The sequence below is a fragment of the Clinocottus analis genome, unplaced genomic scaffold, assembly GCF_023055335.1.
Source record: "Clinocottus analis isolate CAN_PGR_092001 unplaced genomic scaffold, fCliAna1.0.p SCAF_9, whole genome shotgun sequence".
Lineage (NCBI taxonomy): Eukaryota > Metazoa > Chordata > Actinopteri > Perciformes > Cottidae > Clinocottus > Clinocottus analis.
In genome coordinates this window covers 10954467-10969824 of record NW_027176251.1, presented here as the reverse complement: position 1 = coordinate 10969824, position 15358 = coordinate 10954467, and the positions used below count along the sequence as shown (strand labels likewise).

Below are 15358 nucleotides of genomic sequence, written 5' to 3'. Positions count from 1 at the left end.
AAAAACCAATAATTGATAACTGATTATTTCTCAGGTAATCAATCATCAAAATATTTTAATTAATCGTTTTAAGTCATCAGCATTATAGTCCCACATTTAAGTTAACTTTTAATGAAAAAAAATATTCATGAGACTTTTCATTTACCGAACGATGCACAGAAATTTCATGACGTCAATTTTGTATTGTTGTTGAAACTGCTAATTTTAAATAGCTTCATTGTTTTGTCTGAGAAATGTAAAAACAAAAGTGTAAAAATGGGTCTGCACACTAAAGTAAACTTTGAAGGTATGATGGCGTAAAAAGCCTCTGCTTGATATAAATCAAGGACTGATGTTGCGTAACGTTACCGAATTCAGGTGATTCTCCGTTGAAGATAAACGTTTGTCAGCCATGTAGCCATCAGATAGAGGTTCTGTCGTGTGAAATAGTCTTGCATGAAAGTCTCTGATAACGATTTTAAATCTGTGAATCAGCTGGGGAAATGTCACTGAGGGAGTCTACACCCAACTAACGGCAGAGTTTGGCTGTCATTTTGTGTTCTTCAATGGTGGATTTCTGGTAGTCAGGAAAGACTACCAGAAGTCTTGCTGAGCGGGGGTTCACTGGCTTCTGGTGGTACGTTGGCCCGCAGCAGTTAGATACACAGCAATTTGCCAAGCCCTTAAGTTTCTCCAAAAACACAGACGTGTGTGTGAACCTACACACTTTTGTATCACTGAGGATAAATTTGTGAAGCAGATTTTTTTTTGTCTTGCTACTCATTTAGCATTGTCCAGTGAAGTGGGCATTGTCTTGTCACATGTCACTATAACCTCGACGGGTTCAGGTGCCATTTCTCCTCCTCACCTTTCTGTATTAATTGATTAAAAGGGAATAACCACTGAAATATAGCTTTTTGAATGCAACAACTTTAACCTGACCTGTCACTCATTCCTCTCCACAAAAGAAGCAGTTTACCTCAAATTCTCATACATCTGCTACGGTAAAAATCTGTTCGTTAAGAATGCTTTTAGAAGAAACGTTGATGTTGGTTTCCCAATTTCCTAATTGAAGGGCCTGTTTTTGTGGACACTGCTATGATGCACCTTCTACTATGTTTTAGTTTTTTCATCTATCGTCTCCCATTCTGATCTAAATGCTGTTTTCTGAGACTTTCTGCATATAATGAAATCGGCTAAATATAAAGCTGGTCAAAGCAAAACATTTAATAACAGCGGTTGCAGCAGTGTTTCCTCTGTACTTTCTTGTACTGTTACATCATTTCAGCAAGAACATTTGGGGTCAAATTGTGTCGTACTAGTATTTAAAAGTAAAATAAACAATGAATGAAATGAACAAAGACAAAACTGATTAAGATCTCGTTATGAATAGCTCACAGGCATGCACGTATACAGGATATAAATGTAGGCCCATCAATATTAGATTATCTGTGTACACACCAATATACAGTTCAACCCAGTCCCCCTCCCGTTTGACCACGACCTGGCACATCCCTCCTGTCCCTCACTGCAGGAAGCAGTTCAGGTCTTTCCATCCTTTGCAGGGGGAGATACTTTCTATTTAGAAAAGATGTTTCTGTCTGTGATTTGTCTTTTTTCCATCTTGTGAGGAGGATGACGGCATGGTGGTTACGGTGAGATGAGAGGGCATGAAAGTGGGAATTTGAACATTCTCAAAGACTCCATCTTGAATTCTTCCTCGACCTGAAGCAAAAAAAAAAATCATTTAACTGTCAGAAAAATGAATAATGTAAAAGATTGAGCCTTTAAATTGAGCCTTTATTTTCCTGGGAGGTCGCTCCCGGTGGCACACAGAATTGCAAAAAGCGAGGTCTAAAGGTAACCTAAACGCTGATGGTGTCTTTGTTTTATAGTCATTACATTGCACAACCACAACTAACAATAAAACAATGATTAAAGCAAAACACATTGGTCAGGTGTCGCTTTAAATTAATTATCATGTGCGCTAAAATCCTCTCTTTTACTACTTTTTTGTAATTAATGTAGTATGTTTGTCTTGCACCTGGCAGGATATAAGATGGGATGAGCACACTACCACTGGACTATAGTGAATGGCTCAAACTTTAGTTTAATATTTTAATTATTTTGGTGGGTAAGTCGGGACAATTCTAAAAAATCCAAACGTTGAATGTAGCATGGCTGAATAACCAGAGATACATGTAGGCCGATGTTTGTCATATTAGCTACAATCTTTATATCCGGACATAAGAACATTATGTTCTAAGAAAAAAATATAAGCATTACATTATTGCAGATTTTATTGTATTTTTTAACTTTAACGCAGCACTAGTGGTGTTAATAATACACAGGTGTAACTGCAATGTGCGGCCACTTTGGAAAATAAAGTATAGCACAAGAAGCAACTGCATTCAGACATTAACTGTAGTCAGAATTTAGACTTACCGGTGCTATTCTGCCACTTGCACACCTGCACAATTATCTTTACTTTCCGACGCTATAGCTAAATACTCCGCCCTGAAGGACAGAGAGGGGGTGGGAAGGAAACACAGGCAGACAAGATCAGTGAACCACAATAAAATCAGTTCAGTGAGGAAAAAAAGGTAAATGTTATTTTGAAAAACAGCAAATTGAAAGAAGATTGTGTCTCCGCTTTCCAAACATTGTCAGGAAGGAAAAAGCAAAGGTGGGAGCGGTTGGTGGGAAGCCGACACATTTGGACTGGAAATGGAGGGCCGGCACTGGAGAGAGGCTGGTTGGTGTTTGAGTGTTTCATGGGTTACTCACGCGCTCTCTCTCAGAGCTTCCTCTCCTGCCGCCGATATCTTCCTGTAGCAGTAAATCATCTCAATCACAAGCCACACCTGCAGCCCGATGATGGAAACATACATCATCACCTCAGACAAAATGGATGCCCATCCCCTGGTGACTAGAGAGACAGAGAGGGAGATAAGGTCAGACATATTGTACCTGTGTGCTTAAAGAAAAGGGTTTAGATTCAATGTGTACGGTGACGAGGGCTGCTGAAGCTGTACTGCTTTATTAAAACAATATATGTCATAAGTCATGACCTCTTGTCCTGCATTACACTGTAATGATTCAGTAGAATCCTCTTGAGCTAACCTACAGTTAATGTCCACAAGGGTTCAGTGTTTTGCTGCGGAAACCCCAAGCTCAAAAGGTAGCCGGGCGGTAAAAAAACAAGTTTATCTGGCTCATTAAATTACTAAAAATACTGAGTGCTGAGCATTGGGCCTTGGGTGACACATCTATGCTCATGTATCTTATCACTGAAAGCACCCACTTTAACTTACACTTGCCTGCAATAATGATATTTTTTTGACCTCTCGGGCAGCAAAATAAGATCTCAAATTAACCTATTATGACCTTTTAAGTTAATGTGGTGAACTTGTAACCTGGTAAATAAAGTCCAACATTCACACGGTCCAGGTACATGATCAAAGCTCAGAAGAGATCAGAAAACAACACGCACACAGACAGTGTGACTTAATTTTCTGCTCAGGAGACCATTACTCCACGACATCCTTACATAGCAAGTTGTTTTGGAGCAGCAATATCATTCATTTGGATTCCTGTTTCTGTCCATGTGATACATGTAAGTCTGGTAAAAATGTAAGTTTTCATCTACCATCTGCGGACGGATAATTTTTTGACTCTTGAGCCGCTAAATGTTTTACAAGCCAGTGTATCAGTGGGTGAGGCTGAATCAAAACGGTGTTAACTCCGTAAACAGCTGGCTAACTTCGGTCCCCTCTTCCCCGCCCAGACGGACAGTGCAACGCCCTCCTCTCTGTCCTTACGTTGTGGCACCACTTTCATGTTGATAGTCTTGTTGGTTGATTTTTCAAACTCGTAGTTTGAATAAGCACTGGAATAACTGAGCGTGCGGGTGAATATGCACTTGTAGGTTCCAGTGTCATTAAAGGTCACATTGAGGATGAAGATGGAGCCGTCCTGTAGGTCATTGGTCTTCTTGCTGCCGTTCCAGTGCAGACGCTCGTAGAAACGTGAGTCGAGGACGTCGGCCATTTCGTTTTCATACATGAATAACTGGAAGAAAATGGGGAGAGTGTGGGATTTCTTTGAAAAGGAGGCCAAGAACAAAACAATTACACTGAACATAAAGCAAAGCGATAACAAGGGTTTCAGGCATAAAAGCGCTGGTGTTTCTGCAAGTTGTAATCCATTTGTTATGAATACTGTCACCTTCAGGTACTATACATGCTAATATAGTTCCATAAGAGATAACGTCAGCAATGTTATGTAATTTTGTTCCTGTCAATATCTCATAAAAGAATTAAAACCAACAATGGTCCATTCCTCAATACTACAACTAAACTGTCAGCCCATTGGTTCCTAATAAGGATGTAAATCTTAAAAAATGTAAAATGCTAAATAATTTCTTTGAACAGCCGAGCACTGCCAGTTCAGCAAACTTTACTCAAACAACAAATCCATTTCCCAATATTCACACATCTAGTGCAACTTTGCACCTGTTTTCAAATCTGAGTAATTATCTTTGGCTGGGAGAAGTCCCATTTATTCACCCATGAGAACAAATAAAAGTACAACAGAAAGCTGTCGTTTTCTCCTGGAGGCTGCCGGGGGTAAAACAAACTGATTGTTCTGTGTTGATGAATAAATATGTATAACCCTGCTATCAAGTTTGCATTGTAGTTTTCCTTTCATCCTTAAGCAAACAGACAGCTGGTTTGACGTCACCACGGCTGCTATTTCCCGTATCGACCGAGCCGCAGTTGTGGTTTCATCTCTGCACATCCTGTTGAATTAGTTGAGATAAATTCTAAAAGGCAGCTGAAGGCTAATGGGATTGCTTCTGCTCCGGGAATGTACCATCATGGCCTCTTTGCTTTGCCTTGGGAGGGCTGCGTCGTTCAGCAGAAGCATTGCCTTCCAGTCGACAAAGACCTGTCATAAAAAATGCAAGTCTCTCTCTCTCTCTCTCTCTCTCTCTCTCTCTGTCTCTCTCTCTCTCTCTCTCTCTCTCTCTCTTTCTCTCTCTCTCTCTCTCTCTTTCTCTCTCTCTCTCTCTCTCTTTCTCTCTCTCTCTCTCTCTCTCTCTCTCTCTCTCTCTCTCTCTCTCTCTCTCTCTCTCTCTCTCTCTCACTCTCATATATGTTAAATGCATTGCAGATTAAACAAACAAGCGATACAAAGTGTTAATTCACAAGGATTAGAGGTTCTTGTAGGCTAAAGCCAGGGCTGCTGTATCTACCCTTGGACTGTATATAAGAAGGTTAGCCACCATGATGACACCCATCGGTTTGTGGACGCCATCTTGTTGTTTTTTTTCTCATTTTAACCAGAAGTGAGACAAAAGGATAGAGCTAAGTACAAACGAGTGGTACGCTGAATAAGACATTTGTAGGCAACCAAAACAACAATGTAACGGAAACTGAACTAAAAGTAAAATGTGAATGTGTTAAACGAAAACACAGAGAACTTCTAGACCCGACAATGCCGGTAGCAGGCTGTCAATCACAAGGTAGCCACTCCCTGAATCATACCCTGCTTTTTTTTTGTCAATTGTTCTCGAAATAGGATCAAACTTGGCTCAATCAGCATCAGGCTGCTGACTTGAAACTATCGAGTGAGACCATAAACTCATGTTTACAATGTTTACTGAATAATCAAGTGAGAAGTAGAGTCGTTGTTTTACATACTTCTATCCAACCAGACTTATTTTTAAAAAATGTTTTCATCGACCCCTGTTGGTAATTAGTAAAAATGCAATCTGCATTGGCTTCACTTTTCAGACCAGGAGGTTGCCGCCCGCATTTACAGCACAAACATATGTGTGTGTGTGATATCAATCTTCTCATCGAGCATTCAGTAAGAAGGGAGATGCATTTCCTAACATGTTGCATATGTCATTACCACTCACATCGACGAACTCCGTGTCATATTTGGCTTTGAAGAACCACTTGACGGAAGCCGTGGCGCGCACCTCTGCCCTCTTCTTGCAGGAGATGCAGCCCAGTTTGAAGCCCTCATTGGCCACAGCCTCTGTATTTGAGTCCACCTCCACGCAGGCTCCACGGCACAGAGTCGCTACACAGGGAAAGGATGAAGAACACAGTTAGAAACCAGAGGTTTCACTTTATTGCTCTTTGCAGGTCACAGGGTCATTACCCTCTTTATTTCGTGTACCCATAACCCTGGGAAGAGGTTGACACACAGGGCAGAGCTCTGCGGTGTCTCAGTGCTTGCACGCTAACTGTTTAAACAGTACATGACAAGACTATTGTAGCTCCTGTAACGTTTGTATTTTGCGTGCTTGCTCCTCAATGCTCATCACATGCAAGATTTCTTTATTTTGTATCGGGCACTCTTTTTTTTTTTGCATCCTTTTTTATTTCCACTCACTATCTCGGTACATGAATTGTTGTATTTGATTTTTTTTCTTTTCCTTTGTGTAATTATACATTTGAGGTGATTTTAATCTGTGGAACTGAGGGGAAATAAAGAGGTTGCAGTATGCGGTACTAGTTTCTTGCATTCTGTCAATTAGTGAATGAGCTAAATTCATATATAGAAGCATGAGTCTATATATGCCATCATTATCATGACACATACTTCTCATCGGCCGGGAGTTACACACCTGTAACTCCAAATGTTTCTTTTTCACACTGCACCTTGCAGTTTCCACTGAGGCCTCAGCTTGGCTCTCAACCAATGATCTTGTGTTATTGTCAACTCTGACCTCTGGGGGATGCGTTTGTTTCAAATCGCAAGATGTGGAGAGGGAGATGAGGGAGAGGACAGGAAACACAACGCTGATCAGATGAATTCAAATCATTAAAAGTTTGGTTGGGATTGACAGAGGCTGCACATCATCCATGGCCTCATGTACAGTATACAAATATATAAAACAAAGGTCTCTCTTTTACTCTCTCGAATACAAATATTGTAGCACCAAGGTGAAACTTCAAAAAGAATCACAGACGGATTGCCATCACACTGCAGGAATAGATAGAAGGGAGGGATGAGGGGGAAAACATGTAGAGACGGTTAGTTAGCGCAGACTTCAGAGGTAACGGCCGTTTCTACAAAAGCACAGGAGGAGATGGGGAAGCAGGAAGGAAGAAGCCGAATGCCGGCACTGCAGAGAGAGAAGAGGGAGGGAGGAGAGGAAAAAGGGAAGGAATGGGAGAAAAAGTTAAGAACACAATGAAAGAATCACAGGCCCCAATAGAAACTTAAACTACCAGTGCATTTAAAAACAAACACAGACCCGAATCCAGCTGGACCCGAGAACGACTACACCGAAACTATAGCAAAAACGATAAAAATTGACCAAAATTATAAACCAGAATTTGCGTTGAAAATCATATAGACAACTATCGCAACAACTCCAGAGACGGGAACATACAGGTCTGAACCTACAAATCAGGGTTTGGTCGTGGGCGGGGTCTTGGTTTTTTTTTTCTTTTTTCTGGGAGGCGGGGGTCTGCTGAGGAACTCAACAAACAGACCTGAGCCAAACAACAACCTATTCACATGTTAGAACACAGTCAGTGAAAAAAAAATAAAAAATGTTGCATTATTTCTGCTCTCATTAGCTTTCTTGTCTGCTCCAAATGTGGCTTTTATGTTTGTGTTCATTAAAGCACCATCTGTCACGACTGCAGATAATCCTGCTCTGCTAATAGAGGTCAATGAAAGTCAGTCATCACTTAATAACCTTGTGAAATCTCACAGGACAACATTTGTAAATCGACTAATAGACTTTTGCAAATAGAAACCCTCAAATCTTTCGCTTAACTATTATTTGCAGCAATATTTTGTCTGTGTGAGATTCTATCATAAAAGACAAAAAAGTAAGAGACAAAACGTCAAAGAGACACCAGACAGGCACAAGGGAAAGACATCCCGTGCGGAGGAACAGAGAAGGGTTTAAGATGGCTGTCATAATTTACTGCTCTGAGTGGCAAAAAAGGAGACGAGACGTGGTGCACAGAGGAGACACGTTAACAACGACAGACAGCAGGACATAAATTAAAACGACGTCTGAAGACGGAGGAGAGACCTTAATTTGCAGGACAAACAGAATGAACACGGACAGAGACAGATGAACATGTAGCAGAGACGGCAGCAACACACACACAGCGTGAGGCAGTAACCCTGAGGGAGGTCGGTGACGCAGCTGAGGCGAGATTGTGAAGAGTGGGCAGGGATGCTACTGATTGTCCGAGGCTGAGAGAGAGAGAGAGAGAGAGAGAGAGAGAGAGAGAGAGAGAGAGAGAGAGAGAGAGAGAGAGAGAGAGAGAGAGAGAGAGAGAGAGACTCACCAACAACTGCACAGGACACACAGAGCATCGAGAAAATGCAATTCCATTGCATAATCTGTGGACTGAGGTTCAGGATTATGCAACGGATATTTCAGAAATGGCAGATTAGGATTTTTTTTTCCCTGACAGGGGGCTGGGAGTAGTAGCTTAATCCCTCAGACCATATCAGTTGCTGAGGCCTACAAAGCAAAAAAAAAACAATACCTGATTTAATGCTTTAGCTGCACAAAGGGCTGTTCGCCCACTGAAGTTAGCGAGTTCAGCATGTTGCTGGGAGCCAAAGGAAATACAAAAAAGAATATCAAGGTTACTTGCTGAATTGGTTATAGGAGAGTGAGAGAGAGAGAGAGAGACAGAGAGAAGGAAAATTTAGATAAGCGACAGTGAAAGAGATGAGAGAGGACAACATCTGTTTCCATGGCTGGATTAAAACACACGCAAATACTGTTGGAACACATGACCTGGGGAAATGCCAAGCATCTATGACATTTTCCTTGACACCAAGCGAGCAAGAGACTTCCCACTGGGACAAGTAGAGCATTGAAGCGCACTGCTCTCACACGTCTCTTTCATTTCCCTCCACAGTGCTGTCATATTCTCTTGTAGGTGATGGCACACTGGTTTATCAGTGTAGAACCAGCTCGAGGGATCCAAGCATGCCTTTCTCTCTCATACGGTTTCTCAGAATGGCTCCGCCACTGGTTCAAGAGCTTAATTTTCTATTTTTGTGACGTTTAAATGCCAAATCTAGACATCCAACATGTGATTGATGAATGAAAGAAGATGCAAAAATGTAGTGCATGATTAGGATGACTCAACACAAGGGAAAACATTGAAATCCAATCCAAGTTTAGAGCTTTGTCACATATCATTTAGTTTCTTTTCTCCCTAATTTCTTTGTCTTCCTTATGTGTAGTATATATCCACATAATATACATATAATATACATAAAAAATGTAAAAATAAGTAAAATCAAATTTCATCTAATTCCCAAAAATTATAACAGAAGCGCTCAATTCTAAATCTTACTACATGATGTATCATTTAAACAGCCAACCCCCCAAATGTAACCTCTGTAACTGTGTGATGTTTTGATGTTGTTTGAGATCTCTGTCTGCTTTCTAGCTTCCTGTTGATCTCACTTCTTTCCTTTCTAATAAGATCTGTTTGATGCAATTTGTGCACGAAGGCTGTCAGTATACCACATGTCTGGTGACATTCTGTTTGATGAGATAGGTCAGAATCTGTGTTGAAGAAACAGGTTAAAAACGGGTCAGCGGCTCTTTGCTCTAGAAGTTTTGGACGTGTCAGGGACAGCATGTCGTTACATGATACAGTTTAAAATAAACGTGCAACATAGGTGTAGTTTTCAGGTTTACTTATGGAACATAACTTTGTGGTTTAGGCTAAAATAAGTGCTTTCAACATAAAATATTTGACGTTATGGGGACGAGCATTTGGTCCCCAGAATGTGACTATGTGTTATGAGATGTATCCCCCACAAGACTGGTAAAAGACGCCTGCTGATCATTTTAGAAAATGAAAGTGTTATACGTGTGTAAATTAAAGCTGAACAATAAAATACTTTTTGAAAACAATAGACGAGCTGATGAGTACCTCAGGCTTTGTGTGTGTCTGTCTGTCACGGAGTGATGTTTGGTGTATGGTGATGTTTGGTGTATGATGATGTTTGGTGTATGGTGATGTTTGGTGTATGGTGATGTTTGGTGTATGGTGATGTTTGGTGTATGGTGATGTTTGATGTATGATGATGTTTGGTGTATGATGATGTTTGATGTATGATGATGTTTGGTGTATGGTGATGTTTGATGTATGGTGATGTTTGGTGTATGGTGATGTTTGGTGTATGGTGATGTTTGATGTATGATGATGTTTGGTGTATGGTGATGTTTGGTGTATGATGATGTTTGATGTATGGTGATGTTTGGTGTATGATGATGTTTGATGTATGGTGATGTTTGATGTATGGTGATGTTTGGTGTATGGTGATGTTTGGTGTATGGTGATGTTTGGTGTATGGTGATGTTTGATGTATGATGATGTTTGGTGTATGCCACTGAAGTGGACATTCTGAAAGAAAGACCGAAAAAAAGAAAGAACAAATTTGGTTGAAAACAACTTTTGAGGATCTGTATTGTAAAAGACACTCAAGGTGAAGAGGGTAAAGATGTATCACCATGTAACTTCTCCAGTTGATTACATAAAAAAATATTTTAAAATGTTATGTTTAAATGTGCAAATGAGGCATTATCTGAATTTAGAAAGAAATCTAGATATTCAAATAGACAAAATAGTTAAATAAACTTCTAAAGAAGACATGCTATGGAAGCAAAGTATAGTCCAAAATAATAAAAAATCCCCAGTGCATGACAAATTCCTCTTCATTTTTAAAACATTCCTGCTGCTAAAGTGCAGCCCATGAATCAAATTTAACAGGGTTTTATTTTGAGAACTTTCTGCAGTGCAGCACTCAAGTACTCCTAATCAGTTTATGTTCCACCCATATGCCACTTGAAATGATAGTGTGCTTCTCCGTAATGTTATTACCAATCTGTGCAGACGCACTGGTTGGACTGATGGAATGGACGTGAATCCATAGGACTCGGGGGCAAAGAAGATTGTGTGGTCGGTCAAACATCCTGTTGACGGGATCTCCTCTGACCATAAGTTCATGCACGGAGCCATTTGCAGACTAACTGGCTCAATGCTGCGATAGTCTCTCTGCAGCATGCATTAGCTAAAGTTGCCATTAGGTTTTATGGGCCTCTGGCTTGAAAGAGAGGACACGCGATGCTTGTGAATGATCGTGTTGTTACGTTTGGTAGGAGAGCACTTTGAGTATCCCAAAAGCATTATGGTGACTATAAGGGTGAGCTACAGGTGATATCTAATTTTGTTTTATTACGTTTTGGGGCGAGCTGTCCCTTGATTCCTCCTTTTTCTATCTGCAGCCCTAATCTCAATTCAGATGGGGCTTGTTTTATGATAGAGCGTCGCTGGAGCTTCTGATCATAATTAATATGTAACTGCTTCTTCTATTCACTGTCTTCCAGAAACTTCTTTAATTCCATCCATTGCTATTTTATTTTTTTTAATACATACAAACGCTCATGTCAGGATTAAAAAAAAGAGCACAAGCAGCTTTAAAAAAAAAAATGTTATCAGCTTCAATCTGTTCTTTTTTCTCTTTGTTTTGGGAGATTTCACCCAATTTCCTGTCGTCTTATAGTCTCATCCTCCCTGCGTCTGGCTCCAGATGTGCTCACTCACTTCAGTCCTTAACTAACCCAGCGGCTGCTCAACCAAACTGTCTGCTTCTGTCGATCGAGGCTTATGTAACATTCTTGCTTTTTGCCAACCTTCACTGCTCCACTCTGCCTGCTTGTTTCAACCGGCTATCCTGGATAAACTGCCACATTGTGCAAAGGAATAACAACACCGCTTTAATGATTGTATTTTTATATTGTATATATATATATGTTTTTTTTTGTTTTAACTTGGCTTTGGTTTGTACAAAAAAAAGTAAACGCATTTGAAGGAAAAATGATTTGTACATTGTAACCCATTTAATAACATCTGCATCTTTACATTGCTTGTCAATGCATGCCAATTGATCATTTTACGTATTTTATGAATACATTTCATGTATTCATGTTTTAATACCAACAATACATGAAGAGCAAAGACAATATGTCTTACATTTCCTATGGAGAGCTTGTTAAATATTATTTTCTTGCTAAATTGCTTTTCCTCCCCCTCGGCTGTCGGAGACTAACAGTTATTTATGATGTAGCTCGGGCTATTTTCATTGAAGTGGAAGCTGTGTGTGTGTTTGTTGTGCTATAAAATGATAAACGCCTGCATAGCTTCTTGTAAAGGTAGGACATTGATTTTTTTTTTTTTTTAAAACGATACACATATCAGCAGCAGGAGTGAAACGTTTGAGGACACAAATATTAAAGGCAGATCTCCTCCTTTAGTAGGCTTTTTGTGATGGTAGTTTTAATAAATGTATCAAGCAAAAATACTGTTCTCTGATTTCAGCTTCTTCAATGTGAGAACGTGCTGTTTTTCTTTTCTTTTTTCCATCATTAAATGAATATATTTGGATGCATTTTGGAAGTCGTCCTTTATATCGTTCTATAAGCCAACTGAGAGGCAATTATTCAAGAAAAATTGTTTTAGTTGCAAACAAAACAAAACCAAAACATGACATAACAGAGCCAACAAGTGCAACATCAGACAACAGGAAACAGCTCAACAACATGACCACAAAGTCAGAGTGAATGGCATGAAGGCACAGGTGAGGAAGGGGAGGGTCGGATGTCGGCTCACTTATATGCCAAGGAGATGCTTTCACAGCATCACCATGACAACACAATGTAATCCACTCACCTTGAAGTGCCAGGAGAGCCAGAGGGAGCAGCAGCAGCTCCTGGACTGCAGACATCCTGACAGGAGAAAGGAGACTGCTGGTGGCTTTCAACGGTGTCAAAACACACGCACACACACTCACACACACACACACACACACACACACACACACACACACACACACACACACGCTTCACAATGGGAAACAGACAGATCTATACAGCAGCTACTCCAGCTTGGTGGCCAAAACCACAATGCCAAAGATGTCCCAACTATGAGTAACAGTCTGGGAGGTGCGAGGAGGAGTTTTCGGAGGCTGTTGGCGCTCTGGGTGTGGTCTGCCCGTGTCTTTCTCTTCTTCGCCTCCTTTTTCCAGCTCACGCAAGGACCTCAAGGCAGCAGCGTGGAAAGCGTGTGCCGTGCTGCCTCGTCTCTTTGCCCACTTAGGATGTAATTCACTCTATTCTGCAGCCTTCAGTGTGTGCGCGTCTAGTTACCAGAGGGATGAATCACTTAGAGTTTCAGGTTTCAGCCTCTTCTGAGCACCAAAAGGGCCTTTGTTCAACTACACTGTGTGGCACACCGTTAGGCCCATTGAGCTCCACAATGAGACTGTGTGCACCAAACAATGTCAGCGCACACACACAGACAAATGATCGCTCGATAAACGGCAGTGTCAGTGATTAACCACCAAATTTGCGGAAAGACTGAAACATTGGGGACGGTGCTGAGGAAGTTTGAACATATGCTGCATGTGAGAGACTTGAGCAGTATAGCAATCGAAATAGTCTGCAGTAAAAAAGCGGATTATTATATCAAATATTGCGTGTATGAATTCCTTTAACATTTAGCTGCACTTTACCCTCATGTGCGACCTATGACCTGGACAGAAAGAAGGGCCGGTGCTGAGTGGAATGATAAATAAAAACAATATCCTCTTGTTTCCACCTCTCTTTGGCTTTGGAAGAAGTTGCAACTATCCCCCTATTAGTGTATTAGGGTGCTATCAGTGTGAATTATTTATTTCTCCAGTCCAAATTGCAGCGTCCCAACAACAAATCTCTTCATGTAAAGCTGCAGGCGTTGATGTTGGGCAGAGTCTGTTTACTACTGACTCTTCATGTGAAAACATCCACTGTTGGGCCACATCGGTTAAGCCGCGGTCAGAGCTGCTGTCTGCGCGTGGCGCTCACAGGCTGCAACAGCGCAGGTGGCTCTGCTGCTCAGACGGGTCACCGGCACATGACTCCAGTCTGAAGGCGGGCTGAAAGGCACGCAACCATCTGTGCGTCTTCGGAGGCAAAACAAAGTGCGCTTTTCTTTTGTGCATTCCAGCGGTGTGTGTATGAATGAAGAGTTGCTGTACTTTAGGCTGGTCACGCAAGAAACTACCGTCTTGAATCTGTTAATTTGTACAAAATAAAAATAGAAGATGCATTAAAAAAAAAAAAAACAGAGCGCAGCGTCCTTTTACCTGTCCTCTTTATCAATATCCCCCTCTCTTTTTTAAACGAAGTCTGCGCTTTCCCCTCCCCTCACTGGTATCCTTGAAACGTCTCCTCCTCTTGACGGTTCAGAGGTGGACGGCATCCATCCCGTGTCGGCTGTCAAATGCTAGAAGTAGCTCCGATGTCACACAGGGGACCATCGGGGAGTTATTTAAGGATCAGCGCACGACACAGAAAAACAAAAAGCCTTCAAGAAGAAGACAACGTTGGGAAATGTCTTTGCAAGACGCGCATATTCATCCTGGAAATGCTGCGCGAGACGTCAAAAGAAAAGTCGGAATGGAAACACGCACCGGAAAGAAGAGAATCAGCAATCCCCAGAAATGACATGGCATGTCGGTGGAAGGATGCCGCGCTAATCTGTCTTTGGGATGGGTGAAGGCTGGAGGAGGGAGGTGCATGCGGGGGGAGGAGAGATGGTGTGATGTATTGCAGGGAGGGAGAAAGAGGAGGAGGGAAGTGCCATTGTTATGGCAACAGTGATTTTAATATGCTGTTTTCATCGAAACCACCACGTGTTGGCAAAGAGAGCAGTCACTGATATCTCAGACAGTTAGATTATGTGAGAATCATATGATGTGGAAACAGACCTATTTCAGTTTTGTATTTGTTTTATACAAAACACATTGAAAAAAGAAGATTATATGGTCAAATGCAAGGTTGTACCAATATGACATAATTTGATTAATATATAACAACATATAAAGGATACAAAATAAAAACAATACAATATTGAAATCATGTGCAGCATTGCAAATCAGAGACAAGTGGAAGCTCACCTTGCTAAAGAGTCTATACAGCAGCAACCCATGCAATAAATCCTCCTGAAGGTCCAGTTTATCTTTTATTAAAGCTGTTGGAGCTCAAGTTCACGGGCATTTTGAAGGCTGCAATTTGTGGTGCTGTTGACAAGTTCATGCAGGAGCTCTTTGTCTCAACTGTGCATAACTGCATAGTGTGTGTGTGTGTGTGTGTGTGTGTGTGTGTGTGTGCATATATATATATATATATATATATATATATATATATATATATATACATATATATATATATATATATACATATATATATATATATATATATATAATTATAATATGTATAATATTACTATGCAATATTTGTTGAATGCTTGATGGATTTTAA

General features: G+C 40.8%; 1 protein-coding gene across 2 annotated transcripts; it reads right to left on the bottom strand.

The window, feature by feature from the left end:
* Nucleotides 1-1191: 1191 nt before the first annotated feature.
* On the bottom strand, nucleotides 1192-14394 carry scn1ba (sodium channel, voltage-gated, type I, beta a). Of its 2 annotated transcripts, XM_068569841.1 has the most exons (7): nucleotides 14182-14394; nucleotides 12729-12784; nucleotides 5906-6072; nucleotides 3801-4050; nucleotides 2767-2908; nucleotides 2425-2496; nucleotides 1192-1704 (listed from the first exon to the last, which is right to left on the bottom strand). In XM_068569841.1, the coding sequence occupies exons 2-6, from the start codon at nucleotides 12781-12783 to the stop codon at nucleotides 2430-2432; spliced, it is 681 nt and encodes a 226-aa protein (XP_068425942.1). In that variant the 5' UTR covers nucleotide 12784; nucleotides 14182-14394; the 3' UTR covers nucleotides 1192-1704; nucleotides 2425-2429. The 2 variants fall into 2 exon arrangements, with proteins under 2 accessions (XP_068425942.1, XP_068425941.1); XM_068569840.1 differs by having other exon boundaries at nucleotides 12729-14394.
* Nucleotides 14395-15358: the final 964 nt, after the last annotated feature.